The 23,340-nt window shown below is 37.1% G+C and overlaps 1 protein-coding gene across 2 annotated transcripts in view; it reads right to left on the bottom strand.

The window, feature by feature from the left end:
• The window catches only part of ASH1L (ASH1 like histone lysine methyltransferase), a 189,274-nt gene that overhangs the window by 57,823 nt on the left and 108,111 nt on the right, over positions 1-23,340 (bottom strand). For both annotated transcript variants that reach the window (XM_069480458.1, XM_069480459.1), the window contains exon 7: positions 3,633-3,727. In XM_069480458.1, the coding sequence (XP_069336559.1) occupies positions 3,633-3,727 (95 nt within the window). The remainder of the gene's footprint in view (positions 1-3,632; positions 3,728-23,340) is intronic.

Raw genomic sequence — 23,340 nt, 5'->3', positions numbered from 1 at the left:
AAGTATTTTAGTCACATAATTATTACGGCAACGACAGAGATGAACTAGGTTTGGCTAACCCTAAAAGTCATGTTGTCTGTTTACACGGTACTTAAAGTGACTAGTTCCAAATAAATGGCCTTTCTCCCTTCCTATCCTAATCATATTATTTGAAAAACAAAATAGCACTGTCCAGGAAAAAAACTCCCAAAACCCTATCCTGCAACAGCCTGTTGTTATATTTGACCACATGAAAAAAGACTACCCTTCCTGGATAGATTTTCCCATTATTTACTCACTATGCAGATCACTGGGTATAAACTAGCCTTAGTAGGAGATTATTGTGGGAAACTAGAGATAAAATCTTGTTTTTTTTTTTTTTTTTGGAGACAGAATCTCACTATCTTTTTGCCCTGGCTAGAGTGCCGTGGCATCAGCCTAGCTCACAGCAACAACCTCAGACTCCTGGGCTTAAGCAATCCTTCTGCCTCTGCCTCCCAAGTTGCTGGGACTACAGGCATGTGCCACCATGCCCAGCTAATTTTTTCTATATATTTTTAGTTGTCCAGATAATTTCTTTCTATTTTTTAGTAGACACGGGGTCTCGCTCTTGTTCAGGCTGGTCCTGAACTCCTGACCTCGAGTGATCCTCCTGCCTCGGCCTCCCAGAGTGCTAGGATTATAGGCGTGAGCCACCGTGCCTGGCCTAGAGATAAAATCTTTATATTTAAAATCCTGGATTTTGGCCGGGCACGGTGGCTCATGCCTGTAGTCGTAAAACTTTGGGAGGCCAAGGCCAGAGGATTGTTTGAGGTCCAGAGTTTGAGACCAACCTGAGCAAGAGTGAGACCCTATCTCTACAAAAAGTAGAAAATTGAACCAGGCGTGGTGGTGTGTGCCTGCAGTCCCAGTTACTAGGGAGGCTGAGGCAGGAGGACAGTTTGAGCACACGAGTGTGACATTGCAGTAAGCTATTATGATGCCACTGCACTCTAGCCCTGAGACTGAGACCCTGTCTCTAAAAAAATAAAATAAAATAAAATTTGGAATTTCTTTTTTCTTTTTGTTTATTTCAGGATATTATGGGGGTAACAAAAGTTTAGGTTACATATATTGCCCTTGCCCCTGCCCCCGAATCAGAGCTTTAAGTGTGTCCATCCCCTAGATGGTATGCATCGCCCTCATTATGTATGTATACCCATCCCCTCTCCGCTCCCCCTGCCATCTGCCCGACATCCGATTAATGTTATTCCTAAATGTGCTCTTAGGTAATGACAGGTGAAACCAATTTGATGGTGAGTACATGTGGTGCTTATTTTTCCATTCTTGGGATACTTCACTTAGTAGAATGGGTTCCAGCTCTATCCAGGAAAATAGAAGAGGTGCTATAAAACCATTATTTCTTATAGCTGAGTAGTACTCCATGGTATACATATATGTATATGTATTTTGTTAATACAATCCTGTATTGATGGGCACTTGGGTTCCATTCTGGACCTTTTAACCACTATTCATGCCAGAGATGTCACAGAAATAATGGTTTAACCATTATTCTTCCTATTTCCCCTGGAAATAACTGGTCATCCCTTGAATAGTTAGATCATTCCAAGACCTACATTAGCATATTTCCTATCCAGGGCAAAACTGGTAAGACCAAAATGGTTATGTTTTCCTATAAATGAGACTCATAAAATAGTAGTAATTTTTAAAGCCTCTTCTCTTTAGCAGGTTCTAGGAAAAAGCTAAATCTACTGAGAGTCTGCTTCCATTGATATAATCTAACTGTAAATACAAAAGGCTCTTTCAAAAGAACTTTGGCACTAAGTCCAGAGAATATGGAATTTACTCTTATCTTCTTCATTAAGTAAGAACTAGTAAAGCTATCTAGCTGAGAATTAAACCTTGTAACTTCATGTTGTAGTTAAACCTGTCTCCAGCCATTCAATATAGAATAATTGAAGCAAACTAATCTTTATGGTAGAATTGTTTATGCCTGCTGATTTACAAACACTGTTGGAGCTAAACTCTTGGAGAGAAAAAAGGGATTAGTTATCAGAATATAGAGAAGAGCCCCATAGTCAAAAGGGTCAAGGGAGCGATAGTTGAAGAGAACACTGCAAGGCACAGGATCAGCATCTAATACACAAATAAGGTGTCCTGGTCCCAAGTTATGTATTTAATGAACCTCTTTAAAGCAATTTCGTTTGTGCAAACTAAGAATAAAAACTGTCATCTACATTCAATTTATCCTTCCTTTTCTTTCATTTGTACAACAAATATTTGTTAAACTTCTATTATGTACCAGGCACTGGGAAATCCAGGCAGAGTAAGAAAGACAATGATTCTGTACTCCTGGAGCTTATAATCTAATGGAGGAGACAGATAAATGAATAAACAAATATTGTAATTAGACACTATAGAAGGAAATAGGGTGGTGTGATCTAGAATAAAGAAAGGGACCCTCTTTTCGTGAGACAATTAGGAAAATCATTTTAAAGAAAATAATACTGAAACTGATACTGACATAAAGATCATCCATAAAGGATGAAAATAAACCAACCATGGGAAGAGTTTGAATAATATCTTTTCAGACAGTGGGAATGATCCTTCGGTGGGAAAAAGCTTGGTATGTTCTAAGAATTGAAAAAAGGGCAGTATGACACAATAAACTAAATAAGGTTAAGATAGGAATTGATGGGGAAAGATAGGGTAGTCAGGGAACAGATCATTCTTGAAAGCTATAGGTAAAGAAGTTGTATTGTACTCTTGATAGTAAGCCACTGAAAGGTTTTAAGTATGATCTAGGTTAAGTCAGAAGCCGGGTGTGGTGGCTCAAGCCTGTAATCCCAGCACTCTGGGAGGCTGAGGCGGGAGGAACACTTTAGGCCAGGGGTTCAAGGCTGCAGTGAGCTATGATTGTGCTCCTGTACTCCAGCCTGGGTGACAGAGCGAGATCCCATCTCTAAAAGTAAATACATAAATCCATAAAATATAAAATAGGCTAAGTTAGAAAATCATTTCTCTTTTCACTGTGTGGAGAATGATGGCAAGAATGGAAGTGGACAGATCTGTTAGAAGGCTACTGCAGCAGCCTGAAGAAAATAATATTGGCATACACTTGAGAGATGGCTATGGAATTTGTAGAGAAATAGGATATATTAATATTTCAGAGATGGAAATAACAGAACTCGGAGATGGTCTGGATGAGGGGTTGAAAAAAACAGGAGATCTAGGATGATTTCTTTTTACTTAAATGCTAAACAAGGCTTTGACATTTTCTCTAAGAATAGAAAAATAAATATTGCTCCAATTTCAAGCAGCTAAGTGATCAAGAAAAACAGTGGGCCTTCTTCCTCTAATCATTTTGTATGTATAAATCATCTCACTTCTTTTGAACCTAGAAAGTATTTGACATACTTAGGGAATCTAAAGCTACAGACATACTGTTGCTTATTAAAGCCCTAATGAACAAGATTTATGCCATTCTCACTCCCTATCAAAAAGTATACAGAATTCTTCAGAATAAGTATAAATTAAATGGTAAAAAAAAAGTTTGATCCCATTGGAGAGGTAGAAGTAATAACAAGAATACAAAGACATTTCCCCCAAACCCAAGAAACACCATTTCTTCTCAGTGTGGACTTAGTACTCACCAACATGAATGGGGGCTGGGAATAATCCATATTCATGCTCTCCTGGAGTATACTCTAGCTTCTCTTTCTTTAATTGGATCAATCGGCTCTTTGGGCTACGATCAAAAAAGAATGGGAAACAGTCAGAGGTATGAAATTTCTTCCTACGGTCAAATATAAATAATAGATCACCCTATCAAGAGTACTTAACAGGAGCTTGAACCTTATCTGCCCTTTTTTTTTTTTAGGGACAGAGTCTCTCTCTAGCTTACAGGCTGGTCTCAAAAGATCTTCCCATCCACCTAAGCCTCCTGAATAGCTGGGAGTACAGTTACCATACCCAACTCTTAATTGGCCTTTTTTTTTTTTTTTGAGAGTACCAAGTACATTCACACATTTTAAAAAATCTATATTTTTGGAATTGCCTTGAAGGAGGCGGCTCTTTAGGTTTGTCCAACAGTTCTGCAGAAGGAACCGAAATTTCTGATTGGATTATGATACCTTATATATGGTTAATTTATAGTTTACAGAGTATTTTCACTGTTAACATTTATATCAATACTGTGAAGCAGGTAAGAGGAAATGTTAGCTCTAGTTTAGAGATTTAGAAACAGATGCTCTATGAGGTTGAGTGACTTGCTTTAATTTTAGTAACTGGTAAGGAGATTTAAGATTAAAACCTCAGTTTCTTATTGAACCTCTACCCACTACATTTTTCTCTTTCTTTCTTTTTTTTTTTTTTGAGACAGAGTCTCACTCTGTTACCTAGGTTAGAGTGCCGTGGCGTCAGCCTAGCTCACAGCAACCTCAAACTCCTGGACTCAAGCGATCCTTCTGCCTCAGCCTCCTGAGTAGCTGGGACTAGGGCTAATTTTTTCCATATACATTTTTAGCTGTCCAAATCATTTCTTTCTATTTTTAGTAGAGACGGGGTCTTGCTCTTGCCCAGGCTGGTCTCGAACTCCTGAGCTCAAGCGATCCTCCCGCCTCGGCTTCCCAGAGTGCTAGGATTACAGGCGTGAGCCACTACGACTGGCCTTTTCTCTTTCTTTTGTTCCACCATGTCTCCATTGGCTTACCTCTTCCACTCACCTTATTAGTCTGTTTCCTAATGTTTGGAATGAGATCAATCTGAAGAGATTTCATAAATATATAAAAGGGGAAAAAGGGGAAAAAAAGGAAATGAGAAAAAAGAAAGAAGGGAGGAGAAAAAAGGGTTTTAGGAGAGCCTCATTTGATCTATTATGACTTTATTTTGGCTTAAAGTTGTATACATAAGGCAAGGCCGATATATTCCTTTCCTCTAATTAAATTACAACATATTGTCTTTTAAAAATCAAAGCTAGTCCATTATATATCTTGTAACAAGTAGGCACAGTTGGAGCTCTTTATCTATGGAATGTGAATTCAACCAACCATAGAGGGAAGATACTCAAAAAAAAAAAAAAAAAAAAGAAAAATTACAATAATAAAAAATAATACAAGTTTAAAAATACAGTCTAACAACTATTTACATAGCATTTACATTATATTAGGTATTATAAACAATCTAGAGATGATTTAAAGTATAAGGGAAGATATGTGCAGGTTATATGCAAATACTATGCCACTTTATATAAGGGACTTGAGCACCCGGGGATTTTGGTATCCTAAAGCGTTCTGGAACCAATCCCATGTACATTCTGAGGGACAACAATATAATAATGCACACTTTGCAGATGAGAAAACTGAGGCCCTTTTGGAAACAGATTAAAGTGGGGGGAAAAAAAAAACTGAGGCCCAACAAAGTTACTTATTTGTAGAACTGAAAATTCTTAATGTTCAACTCTGGTTCTTTCCAGTGGATCATTCATTTATTTATTCAACAATTAATGAGCGATCCTTAAGTCCAAGTCCTGTCCTAAGTGCTAAGAAATAGTGGTGAATAAGACAGTTTACATTCCAATTGGGCAAACAATAAGGAAACAAAAAAATAACTAAGAAAACAGAAAAAGTTTTACAACAGAATGGACGCTTTAAAGAAGACCTCTTCAGTTGGACATGGTGCTGTGTGCATGTAGTCTCAGCTACTTAGGAGGCTGAGGAGGAAGAATCTCTTGAGCCCAGGAGTTCAAGTCCAACATAGGAAGACTTCATCTCGTAAAGTGGAGAGAGCCTCTTCATATGAAAAATTCACGGCTGGGTATGGTGGCTCACACCTGTAATCCTAGCACTCTGGGAGGCCAAGGTGGGAGGATCGCTCGAGGTCAGGAGTTCAAGACCAGCCTGAGCAAGAGCGAGACCCCATCTCTACTAAAAATAGAAAGAAATTATCTAGACAACTAAAAATATACATGGAAAAAATTAGCTGGGGATGGTGATGTACGCCTGTAGTCCCAGCTACTTGTGAGGCTGAGGCAGAAGGATTGCTTGAGCCCAAGAGTTTGAGGTTGCTGTGAGCTAGGCTGATGCCATAGCATTCTAGCCCGGGCAACAGAGCCAGATTTTGTCTCAAAAAGAAAAATTCACAAGGTGTTTCAGTGAAATACACAAAAATATCAAGTTTACATTTGTTCTTGGAAAAAACAGCAACTTTTCACACATGCTTTTCATACTCACAAAGATCATTTAAGAAGAAAATTAAGGGGGATGAAGAGAAGTTGAGTAATGGGTACAAAATACAGGTAGACTGAAGAAATAAGACCTAGTATTTGAAAAATCAGGGTGATTACAGTTAACAATACTCTATTGTAGGGCTGGGCGAGGTGGCTCATGCCTGTAATCCTAGCACTCTGGGAGGCCGAGGCGGGCGGATCGCTCGAGGTCAGGAGTTCAAGATCAGCCTGAACAAGAGTGAGACCCCGTCTCTACTAAAAATAGAAAGAAATTATATGGACAACTAAAATATACATATATACAAAAAATTAGCCGGGCATGGTGGCGCATGCCTGTAGTCCCAGCTACTCGGGAGGCTGAGGCAGTAGGATCGCTTAAGCCCAGGAGTTTGAGGTTGCTGTGAGCTAGACTGACGCCACGGCACTCACTCTAGCCCGGGCAACAGAGTGAGACTCTGTCTCAAAAAAAAAAAAAAAAAAAAAAAAAAAAAAATCTATTGTATATTTCAAAATACATAGTAAAGAATAATTTGAATGTTCCCAGCATAAAGAAAAATTTTCTTAAATATTTGTATTTAAGAAATTTCTCTCCTTTGATGGTAGGTTAAACTGTTTGAATTAGATATTCCTGTATTACACCAAAAAGATAAATTATTAAACCATTTTCATCTTTTCCTTTGTCATGAGTCTTCCATTAACAAAGATAAGCTTTACCAAACCTTTTTATCTGCTGGTTAATTTTAGAATAAGTTCCAAATACTAACGTATCAGCCAGACATTGGTCACAGTAAATGGGTGAAAACAATTTGGAAACAATCTCACAGATTAGAACATATACTTACATTTTAAGTCATTTTGGTGACAAAGCCAACTTCCACACTGCAGTAGGAATTCAAAAGGCAAGTGAAAGCCCTTCCTAGCAACCTGCACTAAGTTTTCAGCTAATGGACAGTCACTAAAACTCTAATACTCTACCATCTTTGTTACATTAGCTAGAGGCAAAACTAATGAAAATATTACAACACCAAATAAAGCCAAGTAGAGAAGACTTTTCAACAACTTTAAAATATATATATATATTGTACAGTAAAGAGACCAAAAGGGTTACTTGTCATGATAGCATTCATTCCCAAATTTTGCAATCCATGTTAATGGTCACTTCAGATATAAAAACTATGCAATAAAAGTCAGTGAATGATATGTCATAGGGATTGCAGGAAAGAAAAAAATTTGTTTGAATTTACAGATGATCTTTAAGAAATTAAATTGTTCCTTTAATTCCTTATACTTGGATTCAGGAAGAAGAGAAAATCATCATGAGGAATACTAGAAGAATCAGAATCAGAATCAGAGTATACATTATTTTGGCTATTTCTCATTTTAGTCAAACATTACTTCCACACTAGCATCAATAAAATTGATCTGGACAGAATGTTTCAGGCTCATCTTGGGCTTTCTCTGACCCAACCCTGAATCAGTCATTTCTCTAAGGACCTTTGGTTTGTTTTAGTTGGAAATGATGTTTAGAAGCCAAAATACATACACTAAGGGTACTCACTGGTAGTGGGTAAAATGGCTTCCAAGCTCTTTCAGGTAACAGAGCTGGAGAAAAATGGGAATTTCACACGGCTCAATGATAAATAAATCTATGCAAAATTTAGACATTAGAAGCATATAAATGTATACATATACTTATAATTTTAATCCAATGCCATGTGGCCAGTCTTTATTTTCCCCCATTCTATATTTATTTTCCTTTCACAAAGAGAACTCTGGCTATCAAAAGCATCAGTTTCTCTACTAACTTGGTAAAACCTACAAGACACACAAAATACTTTCCCCTAGTTCTGCTGATACCATCCCAGCATTTCTGGTGAACATTTTCAAACACATATTAAGTTTAAAATAATTGGGCTGAACATGGCAGCTCATGCCTGTAATCCTAGCACTTTGGGAGGCCAAGGCAGGAGGACTGCTTGAACCCAGGAGTTTGAGGTTACAGTGATCTATGGTGATGCCACTGCACTCTGGCCCCGGTGACAGAGCAAGACCCTGTCCCCCTCGTCCCTCCCCAAAAGAAAAGAAAAGAAAAAAAAAGTTTAAAACAATTGTACAAAAAATCTGTATATCCATCACCTAGATTTTATAATTAGAATTTTATTTGCTTTAACACATATCTCCACCCAAAATATCCATTTCTCTTACTCACCGAGCAATAGTGATTTAATTTTATTTTTTGAAAGGGTGCCACAAAGTAAGTGTTAAAAATAACCACAGTGGAACCAGTCTTGAAAGGGTTGCTACTGGCTGCATCTGGGACAATCTGACCATGAAAATTAATAATAACAGTAATGGATTATACTCCAATTAAATAAAGTAGGACTCTTTGAGTCTATATTGATAATAAATGAAAGTGAAGAGAAGCTCTTCCTCATATTACAATGCCAATGAATAGACAGAGAAAAATCACAAAGTAAGAAAACCGTTTTGCTACCATCATAGTAATTACTGCTTCAGGCAAGAATGAGTTAACAAATGCTAAAACTACTGAGTGAAAGTGTGATTAGGAACAGGATATTTACATAGTTTCAGAATATCTCTACAAACATTACATATTATTATGTGAGATAAACTATAACTTTACAGTGGAATAATCAATCTGGTACATGCCACCGTGACCAAGTGATTAACATTAATAGCAGACTGGTCCAAAAGTAGTGAGGTATTTCAAATGATTATTCACAGTCAGTAATGGATCAAACTCCTTATTCCACTCTTTTCCCCCTTCTCACAACTGCATTTAAGTAGTCTTAACAAAAGAAAAAGGTAATAATGTCACTTCTGTAGCATTCCTGCCAAAAATGCACAACATCAATCTATTCATGAAGATACAATAAATTCCAATTTAAGGACCCTCTATTAAACTGCTCTGTACTCTTCAAAAATGTCAATGTCATGAAAGACAAAAAGAGGCTGAAAAATTGTTCCAAATTAAAAGAGAATAAAGAGACATGACAACAAAATGCTCATAATCATGCTCATAACAACATAATCATGGATTAGATCCTGAATCAATGTAACAACTGTCAGAAAGGACATTATTGAAACAACTAGTAAAATTTGATTATGGAACTATACGTTAGATAACAGTGTTGTAGTGATGTTAAACACCCCAAGTTTAATATTTATACTATGTTTATATAAGAAAATGTCCTTGTTCTTGGGAAATACCTATTGAAATATTTATGAGTAATAAGTCAAAGTGTCTATAATGTTTTATCAAATAAGTGAGAAAAAAATACAGGGGTATATGTATGGGGAAGGAGACAGGAAGAAGGAGAGAAAGAAAAATGGCTAAATATCAACAACTGGGTGAAAGATATATTCATTTTTGTGAAATCTTGCAATCTAGTCTGTGATAATTCATAAAAACAAGTAATAAACATGATGTGCTTTAGAAAAATATTAAATGATTTTTTACAACAAATTAATATACTGGTAATAACAATATATTTAGATTAATGTTTAAACAAGCATAAATTTCTTAAACATCAAATAACCAAAGGAAAGACAGTACCAAAAGCACACCAAAAGGGAAAGAAAAACTATCTTAGAGTTAAAACACTGTTCTAGTAGAAAACATATAAAATATATTTGTAAAGACTGTTGTGATCTGAATCTGTAAGTTTAACCTATGAATCTATAAGCCACCATGCTCAGCTCTCATGATAAATTTAACTACATGAAAATATGAACTTTTTTTTTTTTTTTGAGACAGAGTCTCACTCTGTTGCCCAGGCTAGCGTGAGTGCCGTGGCGTCAGCCTAGCTCACAGCAACCTCAAACTCCTGGGCTCAAGCAATCCTCCTGCCTCAGCCTCCCAAGTAGCTGGGACTACAGGCATGTGCCACCATGCCCGGCTAATTTTTTCTATATATATATTTAGCTGTCTATATAATTTCTTTCTATTTTTAGTAGAGATGGGGTCTCGCTCTTGCTCAGGCTGGTCTCGAACTCCTGAGCTCAAACGATCCGCCCACCTCAGCCTCCCAGAGTGCTAGGATTACAGGCGTGAGCCACCGCGCCCGGCCAGAAAATATGAACTTTTGAATGACAAAAACAATTATCATAAGCAAAGTCAAGAGACAAATGACAGAATCCACTAAAAGACTGGTAGGACTAACAGCTAGGTTGCAGGATACAAAATAAATAACAAAAACACCTGTCAGGGTAAACTGTTGGGAAAAAAAAATCAATTGTATTTCTATATACTAGCAACAAAGAATCCAAAAATTAAATGAAAAAAAAAAAAAAATCCAATTCCACTTACAGTAGCATCAAATAAAAAAATACTTAGGAATAAGATTAACAAAAGAAGTGTAATACTACTTTTATCCTTAAAGCTACAAAACACTGTTAAAAAGAAATTTTAAGCAATATAAATCAGTGGAAAGATATCCCATATTCATGGATCGGATGACTAAACATTGTCTAGAAGGCAAAACTCCCCAAATAGATATAGAGATTCTGTCAAAATCCCAGCTGGCTTTTTGTAGAAATAGGCAAGCTTATCCTAAAATTCACATGGAAATGGCAAGGAACCCATAATAGCCAAAACAATCTTGAAAAACAACAAAATTGAAGAAAACACACTTCCCAACTTCAAATTTTACTACAAAGCTACAGTATTCGATACAGGTTTTGAATAGTAACAATGTTATTACTGGCATAACAATAGATATGTGGTTGATAAGCACAAAAGACATATGGCAAATTTACAAAATATATTTATAATTTATATCACAAAGGGCAAATTTTCCTAATATATAAACAACCTTAAAAATCCACAGGCGGAAAAAAGATTAAGAACCTGAGAGAAAACAGGAAGCAAACATGAAAAGACAGTTCACAGAAAAAGATAATTAAATGGCCTTCACATACATGAAAAGATGCTTAGCAGTTTCATTTATGAGAAAAATGTAAATTAAAACTCTCTGGAGATACTATATCTCACCTATCAGATTGATAAACATTTAACAGTTTGACAACATAATCTGGGCTGGGTAAAAGTAGGCATGATCATACATTTCTCTATGGAAGCAGAATTTGGCAATATTTATAATATCATATATACATCCACTATTTAACCTAGTAATTACATTTCTAGGAACTTACTCTGAAGATGTATCCTCAAAATATCAAACAACATATGGACAAGGTTATTCATTCATTGGGCATTATCTATAGGAGCAAATATTAGAAACAACCAAAATGCCTTCCCTTAGCAGTCTCACTGGATGAACTATGAAATATCTATATAATCTAACACTATGAATTGCTTCTTGGCCTTTTGGCAAAGATCAAGTGTAGTATATAATCTAACATTATGAAGCAATAAAAAAGAGAACATATACAAATGTTCACAGCAGCCTTCTTCATAACCCAAACCAGAAAGAATCCAAATGTTCATCAACTAATGAATGGATAAATAAAATGTTGTATATCCATCATGGAATATTATTTGGCAGAAAAGAAAGGAATGATACATGCTACAATATTCATGAACCTTGAAAATAGTATGCTCAGTAAAAGAATTCATTCATAAAGGATCACATATTATCGGATATGAAATATTCAGAACAAGGAAAAAACTGTATTTACATTATATATATTCCATATATGAAATGTCTAGAATAGACAGCACATGCGTGGTTGCCTAAGGGTAGGGAAGTTAGCGGATGACTGCTAAGAGATGTGGGTTTCTTTTTGGGATAATGAAAATGTTCTGAAGTTGATCATGGTAATGAATGTGCAACTCTGTGGATATACTAAAAGTCACTGAATTGTACACTTTAAAGTATTGCACAATGGAAGAATTATATCTCAATAAAGGCTCAGGCTTTCTCTGAGCTCAGAGTCTTAAAGTAGCCAACTTTCTCTTTGTTGAAGACTTGAAGAAGCAAGCCATTAACCACGAGTTCTACAAAGAAACAAATTGTGCCTACATCTGTATGAGCTTGGAAAATAATCCCCAGCCTGAGATGTAACTGCAGACCTGGCTGATAAGATTCTGGCCTTGTGAAACCCTGAACAGAGGATCCAGCTAAGCCAGCCCTGGATTCCTGATATTATAGGGAATCTGTGAGATAATAAAGGATGTCTTAAGCTGCTAAATTTGTGGTAATTTCTTCTACAGCAATAGAAAATAATACATGTGTGTGCATTTTTTTTTCATTCCCTGGTTCTGAAAGGGGCTAGATGCAATGACATCACAGTAATGACAGTCTTATAGCAAACAGCACATCAAGAACCTAGATTTTGATTTCTAAATAATAATCCCCACTAAAAGAAACCAAAGCTTCTTGAGGAAAATAGTTGATTCCAGATACAGGCCAGAGAAAGAACAAATTAAGTCTGGTTAACAACAGCAGCCAAGTAAAACAAAATAAAATAAAACAAAAAACAAGCCCTCACCCCTCAAAATTCCAAAGTGAATCACACATCTTACTGTGACAGAAAGTAGGGAAGTGCTCAAAGATTGAGTACAGACATGTATAAAGGAAACAGGGAACAGCTTAAGAAGCCTCCTGTGGTAAAATCTGGGAATTCTGAGCAGTCCTTCACAAAATGATGGTGATCGATTCTATTAAATTTTAAAAATTCATGAGTCCAGCAGACGTGGTGGCTTACACCTGCAGCCCCAGCTACTCAGGAGGCTGAGGTGGGAGGATTGCTTGAGCCCAGGAGTTCTATACTATAGTGAGCGATGATCAGGCAACTGCACTCCAGCCTAGGTGACAGAGTGAGACCTGGTCTCAAAATAAATAAATAAATAAATAAATAGATAGATAGATAGATAGATAATAAATAAATAAAAAGAAAACAGAGTGTGAAAGGGGACAAAATAGGAAGCCCATCTTCAAAGAAACTGTCAGCTAATAAACGAAGAATTAGAAAATTGCCATTTTCTAAAAAACATTAGCTTAGGCAAGGATCATTAATGAATGAGAAAATATTAGATAAAAAAGAGAACAAACAGGCCAATGCCTCAAATATCAACCCATGGTTTACTTACCATTTACAACAGAAAAAAAATGTATCTTTACAATGGAGAGATTTGGCAGACACCACCTTAACCAAGTGATTCAACATTCATTGCCAACATTGGGACAATAAGTGGGATGCAAAAAGAAGTATAAAATGTCACATATGCAATATTCCTGCCAAGATTACTTAACCCAAATTTAATCATGAAGATATGATCAGATAAATCCCAAGTGAAGGATATTCTAAAAAGACAACCAGCCTGAGTTCTTCAAAATTGGACAAGCTCATAAAAGACAAAAGATGGGGGGGGAACATTCCAGAAGAAAAGAATAGACATAAAAATTACATGAGACATATGACATTTGTTTGGATCCTATATTAAAGCAAAATAAACTGCTGAAACAAACACTGTTAGGACCACAGGGAAAATATACATGTGGCTATATATTAGATGACTTTATTAAATTACTGCTTATATTCTTTGATATAATAACGGTATTATGATTAGGCAGGAGAATACCCTAGTTCTTAGATGATAATTACTGAAATGCTTAGGGATGAATATCTGCAACTTATTTTCAATCTGTTCACTAAACATCTCCCCCACCCCAAAATGGGATGAATATAAAGTAATTGTGATAAAATCGTGAAAAAGGATAAATCTAGGTTAGAGTATATGTGTGTTTATTTGCAACTCTTTAAACTTTTCAGAAGGTTTCAACATTTTCAAAATACAACATTGTGAAAAAAATAAAATAGTATAATCAGTGACAGGGAAGGTAGCTGCCAAAACACATTTATTTCTCTAGAGTCTAAGGGAGGTAGATTAGATAATTTCTAAGATATGTTCAAGTTATAAAATGCTCATATTATTTTCTTATAAAGACAAAGTGACTAAAGATCTATTAAAAAGTATTTTAAAAATTATTTTGGCTATTTCACTTCCCAAATTCCTAATTTACAATACTATCATAACTATAGCAATGATGATGATGCCATTCTTAATTTGTATAGTTTAAGACTATGTCAATTTCTTCTATACAATGACGAAATTGTATCTCTTTATCTCTTCCTGGAATTCTTGTAGCATTTATAGCTTGCAACACACAATTCCTAAGGGTGGGCCAAGTAATTTTTATTATTTATCTTTAGTATAATATATACATATATATATATTTTTTGAGACAGAGTCTCACTCTGTAGCCCAGGCTAGAGTGCTGTGGCATCAGCCTAGTTCACAGCAACCTCAAACTCCTGGTCTCAAGCAATCCTACTGCCCCAGCCTCCCAAGTAGCTGGGACTACAGGTGCGTGCCACCATGCCCAGCTAATTTTTTATATATTTTTTAGTAGAGATGGGGTCTTGCTCTTGCTCAGGCTGGGGTCAAACTCCTGGCCTCAAGCAATCCTCCCTGCCTTGGCCTTGCAGAGTCCTAGGATTACAGATGTGAGCCACCACACCTGGCCAAATATAGTATCTTCAAAGTTGTCTTCCATCCATGCTTTAGCATGGGTCAGAATATCCTTCTTTTTAAAGGCTGAATAATAATCTATTTTATGCATGAAATATAATTTATTTAAGTATATATATTAACTCTTGTTATCTATTAAGCCCATCAGGCCCAGATTAATGAATAGGTTAGAAACACTCAGTGCTAGTGAAGCCACAGTACTACTCTCACTAGAGGGTGCTAGAGCAATATTGCTGGCTGCCTATGCAATGACAGCTACAAACATGTTTTGTTTTTAGCCAAAAAACTGGGCAGAGCCAAGATTCTATAAACAATAGAAAAGAATCTAAATGTGATTATGGACCCCATCTAACACTTATTCCTAAGTGGCAGACTGAATTTTCATAAATCATGATCAGAAAATATACACAGTAATGGCATGATATGTGTGACCTCACATTAGTGGCCAAACCACACGTAATTCTTTAACTATTTAATCATTGTGAATGCAATCTTTCTTGCTCCTTTTATAAAAACAAGCAACTTGTGGCAGTGGTTGCTGACAAGTAACCAAAATGGAAGAAGGCTTTCCTGATCAATAATTATGTTAAATATAAATAGTTGAAACACTCCAATCAAAAGGTACAGATTAGGAAAATGGATTAAAAAATGATCCAACTATGTGTTACCTGTAAGAGACTCACTATAGATCCAAAGACAAAAATAGGTTGAAGGTGAAAGGATGAAAAAAAAAGTGAAAGGACTGAAAATTATATTCTATGGAAACAATTGCCAAAAGAGAGCTGAAGAGGCTATACTAGTATCACACAAAAACAGACTTGAAGTCAAAATTGTAATTGTCAAGCCAGGTGCAGTAGTACACACTTGTAGTCCCAGCTACTGAGAGGCTCAGGCAGGAGGATTGCTTGGGCCCAGAATTCAAGGCTGTCGTCTTCCATGATCACACCTGTGAATACCCACTGCACTCCAGCCTAGGCAACTTAGAAAGACCCTCTTTCTAAAAACAAAGAAATAAACACAAAACCGGTAACTGTCAAAAACTGTTCCAATAAGGACATTATATATTGATCGAAGAGTCTATTCTCCATGAAGCTATAGTAATTATAAACATATATATATACACACACACCCCAAACATGAGAAGATCCAAAATATATGAAGCAAGCACTGACAGAATTTAAAAGTAAAATAGTTCTAAAATAATAGTAAGAAACTTCAATATGAAACTTTGAAAAATGGCTACAACAACCAGATCAATAACAAATCAGAGGACACAAACAATATCATAACCCAGTTAGAGCTAACACAAATATAAAAAACACTCTACCCAACTACAACAGATATATAGTTGTCTCCTCTTTTTTTTTTTTTTTTTTTTTTGCCCTGAGACAAGGTGTCACTCTGTTGCCTGGGGCCTCAGGCTCCCAAGTAGCTGGAACTACAGGTGCATACCACCACATCACATCTGGCTAATTTTTTTATGAGACTGTGTAGTCTTTTCAAGTACACATAGAATGTTCTCCAGGAAAGACCATATGTTAGGCCACAAAACTAGCACTAACAAATTTTAAAAGACTGAAATCATAAAGAGTATCTTTTCTGATTACAAAGAATGAAAGTAGAAATGAATAACAGAAGGAAAAATGGAAAAGTCACAAATGTGGAAATTGAAAAACACATATATATTTTGTTTGTTTGTTTGCTTTGTTTTGAGACAGGGTCTCACTCTGTCAGAAAGGCTGGAGTGCACTGGCATGATCACAGTTCAATGTACCCTCTAACTTCTGGGCTCAAGGAATCCTCCTGCCCCAGACTCCTGAGTAGCTGGGACTACAAGTGTGCACCATTACTCCCAGCTAGTTTAAAAAATTTTTTTAGAGACGAGAGCTCACTATGTTGCCTGGGCTGGTCTCGAACTCTTGGCCTCAAGTGATCCTCCCTCCTCAGCCTCCCAAGTCACTGGGATTACAGGCAAGAGCCACTGAACCTAGCAAGATATTTTCATTTGCTTAGTAATTGAAATAAAAATCAGATAAACTGAATTCTAAAACAGCTTTGATAAAAATAATCTCTGTCTTGAGGAAAGGTCTCTTTACAGAATCTCTCAAAAGGTAATCTGTCTTCCTCCTCTTAACATCCAAAAGAACTCATTCCTTTAGTGAAAAAAAAATTGGCAAGAGGGTTTTAAAGTAAGAGTAAAAGAAACGAGAGAGGAAAAATGGAAAAACAAAAGAAAAGAAATAGAAACAAGGGGAAAAAAACCCTTGACCCAAATCAACGTTTATTTGGAGACAGAAGATGTTGTTGCTGAATGAATGACAGAATATACCCTTAACATTCTGCTAGAAAAAAAGAGAGGATAAAGCTTAGTTAGAACTATACAATTCTATAGAAAAGGTACTGGAGCTTCTTAATGATTGAAAAATAACAGAGCAACAATGCACAGTCTCGGATTTTTTTTTTTGACACAATTTAACACAGTTTTGAAAATAAACAGTACCCAAATCAGTTATATTATGTTAGCACCCACAAAAATAAAATACTTATGTATAAATTCAACCAAAATATCTATATGAGGAAAACTACAAAACTTGATAATTGATATCAAAAAACTAAAAAAAAAAAAAAAAAAAAAAAAAAGAGAGAGATATTTCATGTTCATGGATAGGAAGAGTCAACATTATAAGGATGTCAGTTCTTTCCAACTTGATCTATAGAGTCAATACAATCTCAAATAAATCCCAGCAAGTTATTTTGTAGATACTGACAAACTAATTCTAAAGTTCATATGTAGATGCAAAAGACCCAGAATACCTAACTTGATACTGAAGGAGAAAAACAAATTTGAAGAACTAACACTACCAAACTTGAAGACGTACTATAAACCTATAGTAATCAAGAAGACAGTGTGACACTGGCAAAACTGTAGACAAAAAGATCAGTTACATAGGATGGACAGCCCAGAAATAGACCCACAAAAATATAATCAACTGATCTTTAACGAAGGAGCAAAAGTAATAATACAATGGTGCAAAGACGGTCTTTTTAACAAATCGTGCTGTAAAAACTGGACATCCACATGTCAAAAAAAAAAAAAACAACAAAAAAAACCCTCAGTCTAGATTACAGAACTTACACCCTTCACATAAATTAACTCAGAATGGATCACAGACCTAAATGTAAAATGCCAAACTACAAAATTCCTAGACGGTAACATTTAGAAAAAAGCTAAGTGACTTTGGACATGGCAATGGCTTTTGGATACAACACCAAAATCAGTAACTGTAAAAGAGCTGATTGATAAGCTGGACTTCATTAAAACTAAAAACTTCTGCTCTGCAAAAGACAAATGTCAAGAGAATGAGAAAACAAACCACAGACTGGGAGAAAATATTTGCAAGAGACAACTGATAAACAGTGTTATCTAAAATATACAAACAACTGTTAAACTCAACAATGAGAAAACAGACAATTTAATTTAAAAAATGAGCAAAAGACCTGAAAAACTGACCAAAGAAGATATACCTGGCAAATAAGGACAGAAAAAGATGTTAAACATGAGATGTCATTAGGGAATTGCAAATTAAAAGGAGTCATCCCTACACACCTGTTAGAATGGCCAAAATCCAAAACAATGGCAATGCCAAATGCTGGGGAGGCTGTGGGACAACAGGAACTCTCATTCATTGCTGTTGAGAGTATAAAATTGTACAGCCACTTTGAAAGACAGCTTGGCAGTTTCTCACAAAACTAAACATTCTCAATTTTAGCCTGAGAGACTCATTTTGGACTTCTGACCTCAGGAATTATAAGATAATACATCTTTGTTGCTTTAAGCCACTAAGTTTGTAGTAATTTGTTACAGCAGGGATGGAAAACTAATATACTGGGTAATCCCTGCCAATAGTTCAATCACTATATTTATGTTTATTATTAAAAATAAATTTAATTTATTTTGCTCTGTCGCCGAGGCTAGAGTACAGTGGTGTGATCATAGCTTACTGCAACCTCAAACTCCTGGGCGCAAGTGATCCTCCTGCCTCAGCCTCCTGATTAGCTGGGACTATAGGCACAAGCCACTACGCCTGGCTAATTTTTTCTATTTTTAGTAGAGATGGGGGTCTCGCTCTTGCTCAGGCTGGCCTTAAACTCCTGACCTCAAGTGATCCTCCAGCCCCGGCCTCCCAGAGTGCTAAGATTACAGGCATGAGCCACTTTGCCCAGCTGATGATTCTGATCTTTCGATGCACAGTCTGACTTTATTAACATTTTACACTTTCATTTCTAGAGATTTAACGAAGAAAAAGCACAAAAGTAAGCACAGAAGTAAAACTTGAACTTTAGCAAAAAATTTGATAAATATATTTCTGCCTTCTATATTTCCTAAAAACATTGCTTCAAGATTACAACTGTATTAGATTTTTCCCAAAGTATATTTCCATTTTCTCATTTCTGCTGATAAAATGCTGATTTTTTTTTTTTTACAGCTATTGACCCTGAAATAGTGACCATTATTTCCCAGCCCATCTTAAAGTACGGCTACATGACTTACATCCTAGCCAATTTATATAATTGTGTTTTTGAAGTTTACTTACAAAGAATGCACATGCTTCCCCTTCCTCTTTTCTGTCTGTAATGAAGGCCTCATATAGCCATCTTGGAACATGAGGTAACCTTAAGAATGTAAGCTTAGTGCTGAGACCGAAGGGAAAAAAAAGTCTAGGTCCCTGAAGACATTGTGAAGGTACAGTTACTAAGTTTGAACTGCAGACATTACAACTTCTCTTAAATTAAAGGGAATCAGGCCGGGCACAGTGGCTCATGCCTGTAATCCTAGCACTCCAGAAGGCTGAGGTAGGCAGATCATTTGAGTTCAGGAGTTCGAGACCAGCCTGAGCAAGAGTGAGACCCTGTCTCTACCTAAAAAAAATAGAAAGAACTTAGCTGGACAACTAAAAATATATAGGAAAAAAATTAGCCATGGCACTCTGGCCCGGGCAACAGAGTGAGACTCTGTCTCAAAATAAATAATAAATAAATAAAATAAAGGGAATGAAATGCCCATTTTTAAAAAGTCTTGGTGACTTGAGATGATCTTCCATTATTAGCAGCTAAACATAAGCTTAGTAAAACATTTTCATGACCTAAGAGACAGGTGTAGAGTAGAAAATTTTTATGTGATACCTACCTTAGTGACAAATCAATGAAAAATCTTTACAATGCAAAATAAAGTGTTATGGTTCACATGTTGATTACTTTACACCAAATGAGATGTAGTTCTAAAATCTAACCTTTCCTCTTTCAATCTCATTCTCCTTCTTTTCTGGCCTATGTTCAGATCCTCATGATTTTTTGATAGACCCTGTGAGTTTCTGTGACTAGTAACTCATTCATTTCATACCCGGTTGCCCGAGTTATTATCTAAATAAACAAATCTACACTTTTCACATCTATTCCTAAAAAACATCATTTTTGATTTCCTACAGTTTAATGGGATTAAGATTAAATATATTAGAGACAGTAGAGTCTATAGTTATGTGGTCCTTACCATATAATTTTTATTTTCCACAAGGCCATTATTTCAGAAACCCTAAACTTTTCTTTTTTTTGAGATACAGTTTTGCTCTGTCACCCTGGCTAGAGTGCAGTGGCATCATCATAGCTCACTGCAACTTCCAACTCCTGGATTCAAGCCAATCTCTTGCCTCAGCCTCCCAAGTAGCTGGGACTACACACAGGCACATGCCACCATGCCTGGCTAATTTTTTCTATTTTTAGTAGAGATGGGGGTCTCATTCTTGCTCAGGCTGGTCTCGAATTCCTGACCTCAAGAAAGCCTCCTGCCTCAGCCTTCCAGAGCGCTAGGATTACAGGTGTGAGCCAACCTGCTTGACCACAAATCCTAAAGTTTTGAGTTCTTTTGATATGTGAAAAACCTTTGCATGCTAGTATGTGCCTTTTTACATGCTGTTCCGACAGGAATACCCTTCTCTATCTGGGAAACTACTATCAAGCTGTACTTTGCCAAGGGAATATGAAGTTCTTAAAATTAAGAAAAGTATTTTATTCATCTGACATTGTTCACGGAACATTTAATCAATTAAAAAATGAAATAGATCATCACCAATATCACTTTTGTTACACAGATAGCACCATTTTTCTTATTTTTATTTTTTTAAACTTTTATTTCAATATATTTAGGGGGTAAAGTGTTTTTTGTTACATGGATGAATTATATAATGCTGAAGTCAGGGCTTTTAGTGTTCCTGTCACCAGAATAGTATACATAGTACCCAATAGGTAGATTTTTATCCCTCAACCCCTCTTCTTATTAATAGTTCTCAATGTCCATTACACCACTTTATGACCATATATATCCTTCATTTAGCTCCCATTTCTTTTTCTTTCTCCAGAGCTTTAGACAAAACTGGTTGGGACCGCCTGTCTGGTGAGTGAGTAGTGGGGGACAGATTTGCTATACATATACCTCTTACTTCATGTTATCATTGTTTATATATTTTAAATATCAATGTATGTATGCATCTGAATTATGTATCTTCTCATGCAAGAATATATTATGTATATATAAATTTAGGGGTGTGGCATCCCCACTTTCCCTCTCTCTTCATACGTATGTGGATATATTTTTCCTGCCTGACCAGGGAAAACCACCCTTGACAGGGAAACACCATTCTACCATATCATACATGTACGTGTTTAAATATACTCACATATAAAATATATATATAAATTTTGTAACACTATTTCTAATAGATTGTTGATGCATAAAAGTATATGTTATGTATTTCTGAACATGTTTTGTGTGGAGTTAGATTTCTGTGATGTTTCACCCATCTGTCTGCCAGAATAACTCCAGAGTGACAAGCATTGCTACACATTCTTGAGAGCAGACACTCTATGCTATGGGATCCCTCCAGGTTCTGTCCTTCTGGTCTAGTGTGTGGATTCGGAAGCTCATTGTACCTACTATGTAAAAGCCATTTCTGTTTCTATGTTTCCGTGAGAGGCAGCCTCAGCAACAAAGGAACCAGAAAAGAATGCACGGGGTGTTTCCTGACAAAGGGGGTCAGAAAAAGCCTAGTGGACCCGGCCACATCATGGAGTCCTCCATTCCCATTCAGTCTAAACAAAGCCTCTCTGAGCTATAAAGCAGAAAAGAACTGGCCTTTTTCCAGCTGGTTGTAACTCCCACCCCCCTTTCTGGGTGCTTGACTTAGGCCAGGCCTGGGGCAGAGGCTACGTCCAGCCCCTCAGGGCTCCCTGTTGCACCATGGCCTATGTATGTGCATTTCATGCACAGCCTGAGTAAAATGGCTGCCTCTACAAGCTGGTCTTCCTAGTGAACAGGCATCAGCCAGCCACCGAAGGGATCCAGGCTCCAGCATCCTGCCTCTCACAGTGCCTTCCCTGGCCATCAGCACCATTGGTGTCCATGAGATTTTACCCAGCCAGAACTCCCACATCTCTGCTCCTCACACTCCCAGAACAGGCTTCAGGCATCCACCAGTCCAGGCATTTGTCAGGCCTGCCTGTGGGCTCCTCCAGAACCAGTTTCAACTTCGCATAAGAACTTTAAACGAGATCTGTAGTTTCCAGAGTGTGGAGATGACTTCCCGATCCATGGAAGCCCACAGTGCACTTCAAACCTTGCCTAACTGTCACTCCTCTGCCCCCCACCAATACCATCCAACGCCACTCTAATTAGCATTGATCCAAACACCTCCTGAGGGGTAAAATCTAGCTATTCTTCCTCCCCTTGGAAAGCCTCCTCCTAAAGCATGGCAATGGGCACTCTGGTATATGAGCCCACCCTATGTGGGCAAACTATGAGCACCTATTCTCATGGTCAGCTTTAGAAGAACTGGGAAGCTTTGTTCTTAGTCGGAGATAAAAGTTAGGGTACCTCTACCCAAAGGGCCTTCACCTGGTGTTTTGACTCAACAAAGATCCTGTTTAAGAGTCAGTGAAGGCCGGGCGTGGTGGCTCATGTCTGTAATCCTAGCACTCTGGGAGGCCGAGGCGGGCGGATCGCTCAAGGTCAGGAGTTCGAGACCAGCCTGAACAAGAGCGAGACCCCCGTCTCTACTAAAAATAGAAAGAAATTATATGGACAACTAAAATATATATATACAAAAAAATTAGCCGGGCATGGTGGCGCATGCCTGTAGTCCCAGCTACTCGGGAGGCTGAGGCAGGAGGATCGCTTGAGCCCAGGAGTTTGAGGTTGCTGTGAGCTAGGCTGACGCCACGGCACTCACTCTAGCCTGGGCAACAGAGTGAGACTCTGTCTCAAAAAAAAAAAAAAAAAAAAAAAAAAAAAAAAAAAGAGTCAGTGAAAGGCCGGGCGCGGTGGCTCATGTCTGTAATCCTAGCACTCTGGGAGGCCGAGGCGGGTGGATCGCTCGGGTCAGAAGTTCGAGACCAGCCTGAGCAAGAGCAAGACCCCGTCTCTACTAAAAATAGAAAGAAATTATCTGGCCAACTAAAAATATATATAGAAAAAAAAAATTAGCTGGGCATGGTGGCGCATGCCTGTAGTCCCAGCTACTCAGGAGGCTGAGGCAGTAGGATCACTTAAGCCCAGGAGTTTGAGGTT

Source organism: Eulemur rufifrons, chromosome 8, assembly GCF_041146395.1.
Source record: "Eulemur rufifrons isolate Redbay chromosome 8, OSU_ERuf_1, whole genome shotgun sequence".
In the NCBI taxonomy this organism is placed as follows: Eukaryota; Metazoa; Chordata; class Mammalia; order Primates; family Lemuridae; genus Eulemur; species Eulemur rufifrons.
This window is presented reverse-complemented; position numbering and strand designations above follow the sequence as displayed.